Source organism: Falco cherrug, chromosome 3 (assembly GCF_023634085.1).
Source record: "Falco cherrug isolate bFalChe1 chromosome 3, bFalChe1.pri, whole genome shotgun sequence".
NCBI classification, from domain to species: domain Eukaryota; kingdom Metazoa; phylum Chordata; class Aves; order Falconiformes; family Falconidae; genus Falco; species Falco cherrug.
Genome location: NC_073699.1, coordinates 97,714,445 through 97,727,837, shown reverse-complemented (window position 1 = coordinate 97,727,837; position 13,393 = coordinate 97,714,445). Strand labels below are relative to the sequence as shown.

At 38.5% G+C, this 13,393-nt stretch overlaps 1 protein-coding gene across 1 annotated transcript in view; it reads left to right on the top strand.

Moving 5' to 3' along the window:
- The window catches only part of CAP2 (cyclase associated actin cytoskeleton regulatory protein 2), a 68,537-nt gene extending 55,367 nt beyond the window's left edge, over positions 1-13,170 (top strand). Inside the window, exons 8-13 of the mRNA XM_005434906.3 lie at positions 4,457-4,649; positions 5,521-5,696; positions 6,921-7,044; positions 7,262-7,344; positions 9,916-10,056; positions 11,627-13,170. Coding sequence (XP_005434963.1) covers positions 4,457-4,649; positions 5,521-5,696; positions 6,921-7,044; positions 7,262-7,344; positions 9,916-10,056; positions 11,627-11,710 — 801 coding nt within the window. The 3' untranslated portion in view covers positions 11,711-13,170. The remainder of the gene's footprint in view (positions 1-4,456; positions 4,650-5,520; positions 5,697-6,920; positions 7,045-7,261; positions 7,345-9,915; positions 10,057-11,626) is intronic.
- The last annotated feature ends 223 nt before the right edge of the window (positions 13,171-13,393 follow it).

Sequence of the window (13,393 nt, the reverse complement as noted above, 5' to 3'; positions counted from 1 at the left end):
ACGTTAACGGGAACAGCCAGCTATCAGCATAACTTGACATGATGTCTATAGACACCACAGCACTGAGAACAGCAGCTGTTACCAAGGCAAACAGCTGAAATAAAAGAGGAAGAAAGGCGGCTTGCAAGTAACTGCCTTTGCTAGTCCAAAATGGCTCTTAATACTTTGTGTAAAGATACACTGTTTCTAACATCTGCTTGAAGTTAATCTGAAGAGTTGTTTGCAAATAGCAAAGCTGGTAAGCACCTGCTGCTTTAGGATAGATGAACTTTTGTGGTCATATAACATGCTATTTTATTCCCAGCAGATCTCACAGACACCACCCTATACAGAACAGAAATGAATGGACTTTGTGAAGGGCAGTTTAGTTGAAATGGGATAGGACTGTACACAAGTACTGCCAGATACCAGAACAGTTTGAGTCTGGTTCAGAAATATTCTAGAGCCTGAGGGTCTAAGCGGTCTTAGAAGGGTGACTAAGGAAAGCAAATCAATTGCCAGTGTCTTAGGTGGTAACCTGGAGGTCCATATATTAATGGAGGTCAAAACTAATCAAAAAAGAAAGTTCCTGGAACCACTTCACCAGGCTGATTTTAAAACTGCCCTTTGCATCAGTGTGTTTGGTGCAGCACAGGTCCCACCTTCCTGGCAGGCAGGGAATGCAAGAAATGTGAAGTGTTTTCTGCATTTCCAGTTCACTTTTGTGCTTTCTGTCCCCTTGTTAAGAGTTTCCCTGAGCCACTCTTCCCACAAAGAATTTCACCTCACTTGAATGTTTGTTTGATTTCAGTCAGGTAAATCAGAATGGCAAAGAAAAGAAGACAAAAGCCAGAGTGAGACTGAACCCCTCTTTACAGCAGGTCTCTGTATGCCTCCTCATTAGTGAGGCTTGTCTGTCTTTTCCATGCTATTCTGTTTCAATGGGGAATTGCCCTACTGGGTGTTTCCATGCTGTAAGATGGTAGATCTGCAGTGGAGCAGTTAGTCCCTCCCTGTACTTCAGCAACCATTTTGTCCTTTGATTTGTCCTTCAGTTTTGCCTGGCCTAATTTAGGATTGAAATTGTTTGCAGTTTCCAGAATAGCGATAGATGTTCAGACATAATTGAAAATGTCATGATACAGTATCTGTTAGCTTGTGTAGCAGTAACTCAGGTCATAAACTAGACAAGAATTTGTCATGCTGGAGAAAAGTTAACAACAAAGGTTCAATCCATCTCTTACTTCTGTGACAGCACAAAATAAAGAGGAAAAGTAGGAAGGGTGACCGAGCCCCAGGTGTCTTCTAAGACCTTGTGACAGTTCCTGTGTTCTTAATTAGATCTAACTCATCATCTTTAGAGCTCAGTGGAGATAGCCACCAACTTTGGTGGAGGGACTGGCTTGTAAAGAAAAGAGGAGGCAGATGGACAGCATGAGTGCAAGGGATAAATTTTTTTTCCTATTCTTGAAACCCACACAAATGATAATCATGTCTTCACTCCTCAGGTCAAGGATTGATATTTTTGACTAGACTTGTCTTTCCATCACTACTGCTCTAGAAGGGAAAGATGCAGCTATTTTCCCAGATGCTTTTCTACATCTGCTCTTTCTTGAAAAGTAAATTAGACATTCTACAGTTATAAAAAGACATGTCCAAGCTTGATTGATGTATTTAAAATCCTCCCTTTTTGTCTGTACTTTCACAAGAGAGTTCTTCAGAGTCCCGGGGGAGAGATCATCCACTTCCACAGATAAAAATCCCTTTGAGTTTTGCTTCTACCGTGGTTACACAGACATTCTCACACTTTTGCTGACATTTGGGAAACTGCCTTCGATCAGCAGCATCACTTGAGCCTGGAGTTTACTGCATGATCTGCCTTCAGTTTGACACTTCAGGCAAACAGACTGGCAGAGTCACTCACCATTCTGCGTTGTATGCAGAATACCCAGATAGCTTCTACGTCTTTTTTTCTCAAATGCATCTTTGCAGCCTTTGCAGAATTTAATTGGTGTTAATTCCAAATGAACATGAGTCTCACACACACAAGTTTCTGTACAATCACAGCACTGTATGCAGGTAGAAGCAATAAGGTATGTTTGGGAAATCAGATGTCAATCTGGAATTTGGGAAATCCAATTTTTATCTCAGCCTACAAGTTATTAACCACTATCACTACTACTATTAATCTCCTCTCATAAAGCATACATAATTCATGACTGCATGTTCACACTGCACTGTGAACGGTGAGTGTCATTTCTGGGTATCTTGAGTATTTTTAAAAGCCCTGCAAATGCAATGTTCAGAATTCTGGATAACCAGGACATAGTGGATTCAGTTGCTATGGTTGCAGGCAACAGATAGGGAAGATCTGTGTTACACCTCAGGCAGAAACAACTGATTGTGCCACTAAATCCACTTACATTCTCTTTTTTTATTATTATAATAATTCACAGTTGTGCTGACTCTGCTGCAGGTAACGTTACTGGCATTAGCAGATGCAGGAAGACAGGCACTATAAATTGAGGACCCAGTGAAGAAGTTGTCCCCAGCCAAAACCAATAGCCTATAACTACTAAGTATGTAAGAGAAACTCTTTGAGTTATATGTATCCATGCAACAATGAAATGTCTCTAAAAGCAGTCCACATCAGTTCCGGTATATCGGAATAAACGATAATCAATTCCAAAAGGGTATTCTTCTCGTTTGTTTACATCTGATCAAAATATTTAATAGCACAGAAGAGGGCTCATTCCCTTAAGAGATCTTGGATCCTTTCAGAAGCAATCAAACCGTACCACTACATCAGTTTCATTACTCACCCAAGTACCGGGGATTCAGCAGTCTTTTTTGTGCAATGCAGTTTTAACGTCACTAATGTGACAAAGAATCTCACTGTGTATTCACCACTAACATATTCCGTAACAGCTCCTTCAAATCCAATAATACTTACATGCTGAAGACGCATGTGCCAATAGGGAGTGTACATTAATAGGTCGACTAATATTATTCCCTTTCCATGCTACTCTAATTAGGGTCATGATGTCTAAGAGGTTTGAATGCAGTTACTTACTCAAATGTGCCAAGCTTCTTTTTTTTTAAAAAAAAAAAAAAAAAAAAGTATGTCTGAAGAGTTGGGGGAAAAAAAAAAAAGAGCATGTGCACCTCAGCCCCTTTCCCATTATCAGATGGGGATTACAGGCCAGAACAAGTTTTCTTTTTAAAAAGTAGCTACAGTTTTCACTCATGTGAAATGCATGAACCAGATGGATACTTCACTGTTTCAGTTTAGTGAAAAGCAGAAAGGACTGGCCTCACAAATGATTAAAAATATCCTCCGAGTCCAGCTAAGCAATATCTATTTCCAGTATTGATTACCAGGGATGCACTTTTAACAACCTAGAGTATCTCTTAACAAAGGTAGCCAATTAGAGGAGCTGCGACTCTCTAAGTTGCTTTCATTTCCCCATTGTATCTGCCCACCTAATAAGTATGCACAGTGTCTGTACAGCTAGCTAATTCATCAGAACCAATCTAACTTTCACAACTGTTCTTTTAAAACAGTCTCTGTTCTGCTGCAGAGAGGTGGGATCAGAGTGACACTCAGTGGCAAGACAGAAAAAATGATTCTCAGTTTCTCCAATTCTAATCTGTTATTAGGATGCATAAAATTTTAATCAGATTATTAGTAGTATTTTCTGTCTGTTTGATAATATTCAATGTAAAGATTATAATTCAGACCAAAATGTGTACTTTTGGTTATGCTAACTGAAAGAAAGATTGGATTACTTTACCAGGGCCCCTCTCACTCATAACTTGTGCGCTGTGATCTCCTGCAATTGAAAAAAAGAAAGAAGAATTTAAGAAATAGAAGTAAAACCTCAAATAATTAACTTCATACATGAGTCTTGAATCACCGTAGTTTTACCTCCTGCTGTATTTGTATCTTTGCAGATGACTTGAACAGTCTGAAGAGTAGTATTTTACATCTTGCATACAATTTAACATGTTGCATATGTATAACTGACAGTTCAAGACCCTCCCAGTTATTTGTGTTAGATCAAAACATTTTCTCTGTTTCTGAATGCACACCAAGCTATGGCTAACTGAATTTGGTATCTGAAAAAAAAAGGAGACATTTTCCCTTAAACATCATTTGGAACAAATGATGGAATCTTTTCTAGTGAAGATTTTTAACATCAGTCTTGACAAGTATTTGAGATAAATATTTTAGGTGGAGTAGTTCTGCAGTAAGGCAGTGGTGTGGACTGTCAGTCTTTCCAGCCTTGCCAGCTTTGGTGCAGGGAAAGATTCATAGTATTACATTCAATTACAGTGCCATGAATTCTTCTGAGCCTGTGGCTGCCTAGAGTCACTCAAACTCACAGCGTTCAAGGATGTTCCTAAGTAGGAATTACCATAATACAATGTTCCTTCAGTCGCTGTATGTAGAATAATTTCCGTCTATCTCAAACAGGGTCCTGTTGCATCACCCATGTCTATGCGATCTGTTCTAACAAGCGGATCATGCCTCTCCCCACCACCACCGCCACCACCGCCACCACCTGGACCTCCCCCCATCTTCGATACAGAAACCGTAAAGGATGAAGGAACTGCAGCTCGCTCAGCTCTGTTTGCGCAGCTTAACCAGGGAGAGGCAATTACCAAAGGTCAGGAGAAATGAAATTGAATTTTGGTCCACGAGTCAAACTACATCAAGAGCTCCTATATGTATTAACTGAACTTCCACTGCGCTTTTAAGTTACATTTAAGCAACTCAGATCTTTCTGAGGCTTGCAGTGAATCTGATGGATTAGACTGCATACCAAAACCTCCTTTAGAAGCAACAGCACCCAAATATGTTCAGCATACCAGAAATTCACACCATTTATGTAGAGATATCCTTTTAACTTTAAGGCAGCCAAGCTGGACACCTCAATTCCCAACAGCAAGTGAACCTCTAAGTTGCAATTCCAATAAAAATGTATCCCCCTTTCTAATTCACATTCAGCACACCAACCTGCGTCAAAACGTGTTACACGTTAGGTGAAAAGGTATGGCTCACAGATCAGCATGGAGTACAATAATAAAGCTTTTTGTGTCAATACTGGATAGGTGTAATTAAAGTGGATGGCTGCAAGCCTGAATACGTACAATTGAAACATCTACCTTTAATGCTGCAGGGATAGGTCAAATACTGTCATAAATGACAAAAAGAATCTCATTTTTATGGATGGAAAAATACGATATAACAAGCTGTCAGAGCTCACTACAGACAGAGAGGGATCAGAAGACATTGTGGCATTTCCTGTTAAAGGCACTAAGACAGCCCATCCACAGTAAAAGAGGTTTTGTATGAACTGCCAAAAATATGTAGGCAGTTACACCTTAGGTTGTTACCAAGGCAAACCTTGACAAAATAAAAAATGTAAATTCAAAGAATAATTTAACACAATTAGGTATGAACCTTTTCTGCTTAAATATGAACATCCTTAGGACTGGAAAACAGACTCTCTTTCATAAATACCCTTTTTTTTTTAGGGCTTCGGCATGTCTCTGATGACCAGAAGACTCACAAGAATCCCAGTCTACGTGCCCAATGTCCATCTGTTCGTTCTCCGACAAAAAGCCATACTCCCAGTCCTACCTCTCCCAAGAATTCCCCGCAGCAGAGCCATGCCCCTGTCTTGGAGCTAGAGGGAAAGAAGTGGAGAGTGGTGAGTTCCGGTCACACCTCTGACTTGCACCCTGCACGCTGCAAACCAGGTTGAGCACTGAAATGTTTTGCACCATCATCAAGGTGCAACAACTCAAAGCTGCAGCTAAAATGCGCTGAGTCTTGCTTGCTCTACCTCACTACAGTTTAGCTTTTACTATTCTGTGGCATCTAAGGTTAATTCATTTGTATCTGAGAATCATATACTAATTCATCTGAACTGGAGAATGCCAGAACCAGCATATAAATTCCTTGCAAGATCAGACAATCCCCCAGAAACAAGTCCAGTGGAGAACTTCAATTAAAATCCCTTCTTGCAAGCCATTTATGCAAGTGAGAGGTAACAGTATTATCACAGAGAACTTTCTCCAGCTTTGTTAACCAAGAGAATTATACATTTATTTTTCATCACCCATTCCATGCAAGTATGTCTCCCATGCTCAAAAGTAGAGAAGAGTTTTCCTTTTGCTCAATCTACAGATGGAAAAGATAGATTTGTTTTAAGTTTGGGAGTTAATTTATTTAGGCATATACCAAAGAATCTGTGAGTGAAAATTCACGTGACTGTGTTGGTTAAAAGAGGAAGGAAACAATATGCAGTTTAGTCATGCAGAAAGTCACATACACGGTTACTCCGGTGGAGTTGAGTTTACATAAGGTGCAGTCACCATTTGTCTGTGTTATGCTGCCTTACAGTTATAGTACCTGGAACTTTCCTTGTGGATCCCTAGTCTGTCCTGGACATCCATGAGGTGTAAATGTCCCTTCATGCTTCATAATGACATTTCTTCACCTATTACTCCCTATTGTATATGGTAATACCTGCACCTGCTCATAACATACTGCGTAGAACATTATTTCACATCTGGGGGAACAAAAGCGTGCTCTGTTCTTCAAGGTGCCGGTCTAGATTGGATGGGAGCCAGGCAACCGTTTTGTAAGCGCATTTTTAAACTGTTGTGAGCATAGTGCCTTTGTTACAAAATTAATGAGTTTTGTCATGGTCTGTGCTAAGTTCTTCAGTTCTGCAGCTCTAAAATACACATGTCATCTAAGGGTGAATTAGGTGACATAACCGATCACTAAGCAGATTAGATTTTTAAGCCACAGGAAGGATATTGCTCTGTTGTAACTGAAGATGCAATGACTCGAGGATAAGTTGTACTAAACTCTGTCTGACTGTTAGCTAGTTAAACACAATTAAATAAACTTTCTTTTGAAATAGGAATATCAAGAGGATAAGAATGACCTGGTCATTAACAACACTGAACTCAAGCAAGTGGCCTACATTTTTAAGTGTAACAAATCTACACTTCAGATAAAAGGAAAAATCAATTCAATTACTATTGGTGAGTGGATAGCTCAGCTGGGCTTTAAATGCCAATCTTGAAAAAAACTGACTTACGTGATTAATAATGCATTTGAATCATTCCATTCACTTTAATGGATTGATCATGTGAGTAAAGTTGCTCAGCTATGTGGTGCAAGACCGGGAATTATCGTAGTTAGGCATGCACCTATTTGTTTTTATCTTGCCTTTTTTATTTATGATTGCTTTTATTTTAGACAACTGTAAAAAGTTTGGCCTTGTGTTTGACAACGTTGTGGGAATCGTGGAAGTGATCAATTCGAGGGATATTCAGATTCAGGTAAATATCTATTTAAGAAACAAAGACAGAGAACAAGCAGGAAAGAAAAGCCCAACGTGTAGCTACAAGAGATTTTAAAAACTCACAGGAGCACCACAAAATTAAGAGATTGATCCATCCAGATGTATCTTTATATACACTGAATTCTGCTGATATATTTAGAAAATGCCTATGAAAACTATTGACTATCACTGAACAAAACTCCCTTAACCCAGTCCCTTCTGGTTCCAGTGAAGCTGAGACCTATACCCTGTAAGAACTGTTACTTCAGGCCCTGATTTTCTTGCTTTCAGGCTAAACAGCTCCTAGCACCTGAATGTTCGGCAATGCTTACGGAACAAATTCTGGCAGTTAGCTAATGGATTTTTAAGCCCAGAAGATGGCTATTTCTTTTTTTCTGGTTCTCTCAATGTAAATGTTCAAATAGACTTTCAAAGGAAAACTAAATGACATCAAGTGAAAGTAGGTACCAGGATTTTGAGAATCTCCCCTGCTAGCAACGTGACACATTACATGAACAAGTAACATAGTCACTTGCCTGGAAAGGGGCTACAAGCCTCTAGTGGTTTTGTCTTTGATAACCAGTAAGCAAAGCTCCATCAGAGATCGTCTTGCCTCTGGTTCTCATGAAAAGAAAATATACTTATTTTAAATCCATACACTGCCCTCTGTACTGGGGACACTTGCCCCGTTCAAAATACAGACAGTCTGCCTGACATTTACAGCACTTACTCACCCCACTGCAGAGGGGTCTAACTACACATGCTCTAATACTGGGTTGTGTCCAATATACATGACCTAGTCTCAAGAAGGGACTTCAGGATGTATTATTTTAAGGAAAAAAGAAATTAAATGTTGATTACATTATATCTAACTGCCAGTCTTCAAAGTGAGCTAAAAGGCTGTGCCTGCTGTATGACATTAAATGCAGACAGTCCTGCTCCATGCTTCAGAAATACTGGTCACAGCCACCACAGGGAATAATAGCAAATCTTTTTTATATATTTTGAACCTCATGCAAGTGACTGATACTGTTACCAGCTGTGTGTATCTTCTGAACTGTAACAAGCAATTTTATTCATGATCACTACGCGTCTTCTTACGGCAGAGACAGTTAAAGATCCCAGGCATTTATTTCAGTGTTTTTTTAAACAATTAGATTATTTTTATCATCACCTCTAGAACTACTCATGGAAGCTGAAAAATTCATATGTAATGAATAGTGAAACCACAGCTTGTTAATACTCAAATAAAGGGGAAATATCTTTTCTAAGAATCAAAATTATTTTGATTAAACAGGTTCTATGAATAGTGTATACGGCTTCTATGCCATGAGGCAGAGTGGAGTTCCACTCCAGGCAGAGCCTGGCTATATGCTATATGCCACTTGAATCAGGCAGCTTCCGCAGGGTTTGAGTATGCCAAGTGCTGAGCATCTCAATTTTCTCAGTATTTTGAAGACCTAAGCTTTTCATTTCTAAATACATAAGAGGTTAATGGAACAAATTTCAGTTAATTCATCCTACAGATTTTGCTGTAAGTAGCCATATTGCTTAGCTCTCTCTCAGTGGTATTTTTTTTTCCTTTCCAAATATTTGCAAAATGAGAACCCATTAAAGAAAATAAAATTTAAGATGCATTGATCCTCTATGTAGATCAGACATCAGGATCAGGGTGGGATGCAAGAGGACAGACCACTTGTTCTTGTTTTCTGTCGCATTAAGGAACTAATGTTGAAAATATATTCTCAACTTGAAAGATGGGAGCCAGTCTTTCATTAACAAGTACATACCTATCACATGCCGTTACTGTTCTATGGCTCAGAACAACCTCTGCCCTTTGGATGCCTTGTCCAGAGCATATTCCTGTCCAGGCTAGAGAGGGCAGGAGGAGATGGAGGAGTTGTTACTGACAACCAGCGAGTCAGCCAGATAGCCATGAAGAAATCTTCTAATCTGTAGAACTGTAAACAAGAGCGATTTCCCTTTCTCCCCTAAAGTAAATCCTGTGCTTGCTTGTAAACTAACATAAGAAATACCTTTAGAGATTTAATTAACTTGATCTCAGTAATTTTTTAGAACCGTAGCTTACCTGAAGGGGATAAAACCCCCTTCCTAATGTATGCTGTAAAACCTGGAAGAGCTTTGAAGTCTTCCAAATGTATTAGAAATCACTTGTGGAGTACTACTGTATGCTGGGATCTTTCATTTGCCCTTACTGGGTTGGAGTTGACCTGTTTGATTTCTTCACCAGTTCTCAAAGATGAACAAGGTCAACACTGCCTAAGTATCAGCACAAAAGCATCACCGAAATTAGAGAGAATCAGGGAGGGATTTTCATCAAACTGTATATTAAAAGCTTGCTGTATATTAGAAGTTTGCTGTTGTGTATATATTTGTTACCAAGAATTTTCACAGTGTCTACCAAATCAAATATAAGTGTCATGCAGGCAGCTGACACACAGATCAGATGTTGGTGGCTAAAATTAGACCTGGCAGGCAAAGAGGATTTTATTAACAGTATTTTTGTGCACATTTTAAGATTTGATATGAAGTAGATTTTATTTTACAGGTGATGGGGAAAGTGCCAACAATTTCTATTAACAAAACAGAAGGCTGCCACATCTACCTCAGTGAGGAATCATTAGATTGTGAGATTGTGAGTGCCAAGTCATCCGAGATGAACATCCTTATCCCTCAAGATGGTGATTATGTGAGTGAGATATTTTTAAAGCTTTCCTCCCTCTTCCTGGCTGGTCTTGGTAGCTCATAGCACTTAAACTGCTAGGAAAGAAACTTAGCATACCACAAATACATTACATCACCAAAAAATTATTCAGAACAATTGACTTTCTATGTGCCGACATCTCAGCTATCAGTGCGGGAAGAACTCCTTATCTTCTGCGGCACAAAGTAATTTCAGAGATCAGACATGACATTATTACTTTCCATTTTGATAGATAATGGTTTCATCTCCTGTTCATTTAATTTTCTTTTTTGATATCCAAACATGACCTCCCAAAGAAGCTCACTTCACACAAGAGCACTCAAGCATGAAGATGATGATGCTAAAACTAAAATAAATACAATACTACTACAGATGAAACAATATAGTATAATATACTTGTTTTTTTCTAAAGCTGTTGATACATGGGTAGCATCTGTAGTACTTTCTATTATTGTCAACATAAGTCCTTAAAAGCCACTTAAACAGGTGCATTTTCCTGGCTCCTTTTCTGTTCTAGTAAAATTTTCATACTATGCCCATCAGCATTTCTAGTAAAGTCATGGTCTGTCACTTCACACACTAGCAAGGGATCATGCAGGCAAAGGATACTTGTAATAGTTACCTAGTTTTCTCAACAGAGCAGTGTTGAAATTGCACTGAATGGCCATAGACAGAACTTAAATTTCTCGTTAATCTTTTGGGCTGGAATTTTGTTTGGTAGAGGGGTTTAGGCTTTATAAAAGAAAATATGTAACAAGAGAATTCTCACGCTCCACATTTCCAAAAGTGACTGCTGGATGCCCAGCTTTAGATAACTAAAAAGGGAATGATTTTTAGTGGGTGCATATTCACCTGTCCCTTAAAAGAAAAAGGTCCTTTTGATCAGTCTGACCTCAAATCACCGTATCATCTGAAATTACTGGCTATCAAAACATCTATTTGAGGTTTGAATGAAAAAACCCTTCTCGTCATATTGGTTTTTGTTTACTGCAAACAGAGAAAGACCCAACAACATCTCCCATCTTTTCACTGAATACATGGAATGGAAGGAGATTTTCTTTGATGTTCTGCTTTGTTTCATGTACCCCACAGGGGGTGCTGAGTCTTTTGAAGTGTATCACATGTCAAATGATACGTTGCTGTTTTTATTTTATTCTTCCATACTATAACATTGCTTTCGTCCTTCAAATTAGACTCCTTGCTAAATGTCCACACCTAAAGCCTTTCTGCTGTCTTCCAACACAGACACTGATGGAATCTAAAGTCATTTCTGACATGAGGCTTATTTACTTAGTTGTTCCAAATAATGGTGTGAGAGGGATTATTGCAAAGTAGTGCCATACCAAGGCTATTTGAAACTGGGTAGCAATAAGGCTTTTTCCTGTGTGGCATTGTAAAATAGCTTCCTAGGGTAATGAAGAAGGCTACTCTCTAATCCTGGCATGTCTGAGCTATCAATGCTTTCTCAGTCATGTAGCACTAATAGTATTCCACCAGTTTTCATGAGATATCCACTGTTTATTTAACCATCATTGTTGCTTTTGTTTCTTACCAGAAAGAATTTCCGGTTCCTGAACAGTTCAAGACAGCATGGGATGGATCTAAGTTGGTCACTGAACCTGCAGAGATTGTGGGTTAGCTTCCTAACGCCATACAGCACTTGCTGACCGTGACCAGACCACAGCCAGCAGAAACAAAGCAGTAATGTAAAGAACTAGAAGTAGCAGTAGTTCATACTGCTGTGATAGGCCTTCAAGCATTAGCTCTGCATGCTAGGAACAACAACACATCTGGCACCCTTTTGTTAGGCATCCCAGTACTTTTCACATTTCCACACAGTTTGCCTTCACATACGACTTTAATTCTAAATGATTTCATGTGAATGTAATAGCTTAAAACCCCCACCCTCCAGTCATATCCTTGGTTTGAAATACTGTATACATTAAGCCAAAATACTGCATGATACACTTTGTTATCATCTTGCTTCAGTGCATTCCTTTTTTTTCTGCTAATCAAAAACAGCATTAAGACTTTAAGATGTTTATTTTTACCTATTAAGCAATTCCTGTATGATGCAGTAAAAATGTACCCCTAGAAAGTATGCATTCCTTGTAGTTCTGTGGCAATCATAATGGGGTTTGTTTTAAACAAGCAAAAAAAGGACAACTTTCAGCAATACGTTTTGCTAAAGAAAGAAAAAAAAAGCTGGTATTTTAATCAAACACTTTTCTAACACGTATATTTAGAAGATCCCTGTGTTTTCTGCGAGGTAAGATTTTATTATGGTCTACAGGCTTGCTATTGCCCTCTCACTTCTTGAAAATGAGTAATTCTTTCTAAGGTAAAGCCTCATCTAATCACTTGAAGATTTTTTGCTCTTGGATTTATTTTTTTTTTCTGGTGAGACAATCTCTCATTATTTAAAATTTCACATTGTATCTTGCATCCTATTCAGAAAACTGAGGGAGGCATATATGTCAGATACCAGCTAGTTTCCTTACTGATAATGTTCCTTTAAAATATTGCTATTGTAGCTCATAGTCATTAAAAATAGGTTCCTGTTTCTTCCTCACATTTGTAGGACTTACTCAATTTCAAATACGTCCACAAAGCAAAGCCATAGATTTATGTCATACTAATTCTAAGCCCATATAAAGGGGTAATCTCCTGTTTAGCCCTTTGATTCTACTTTATAGTCCCTATTGTACATGCTTTTTTAACAAAGGTGGAGTGTTGTATACATTTGTACTATTTCAGCACATAGAACGAGTAAAATTTTAAAAATTTAAGAAGTCATCATATGTTTTTGATCACTTGTAAGACTTTGTAACAGTGAAATCACAGTGAGATGCTTGAAGAGCTAGTTACAAGCTAAATTTTGTGCCTAATTTATCTTGAAAGTACATTAATTCTTGAGGGTTTTAAAGTTTATCTTTGATTGCAAACCCTATACAATACAACCAGTAGTGCTTATTCCGTAAGGTTTTGCTATCTGATGTTTAATCTATGTGTATAATGTGTTTGCTTTAATACATACCATTTTTTCAACAGTAAACTTCTTATGAAATAAAAAGGAAAATGTACTTGTTTAAATACAAAGTTGTTGAGAGCTTGCTCCATTGTGGTGTTTGTCATACCTGCTTTCTCCTTAAATGCTGTTTCAAGAGCTCGATTGAGAACAAGTAGCTCCTCCTCCCATTTCATAAAACATTATCACTTTTGCTGCCATCGTCCACCTGACAGTCAATAGCAGCTGTTCTGCATGCTAGCAGGTAAAACTGAAGTTTCATGTGTATAACTGTAGTGACAGCCAGAGAATTGA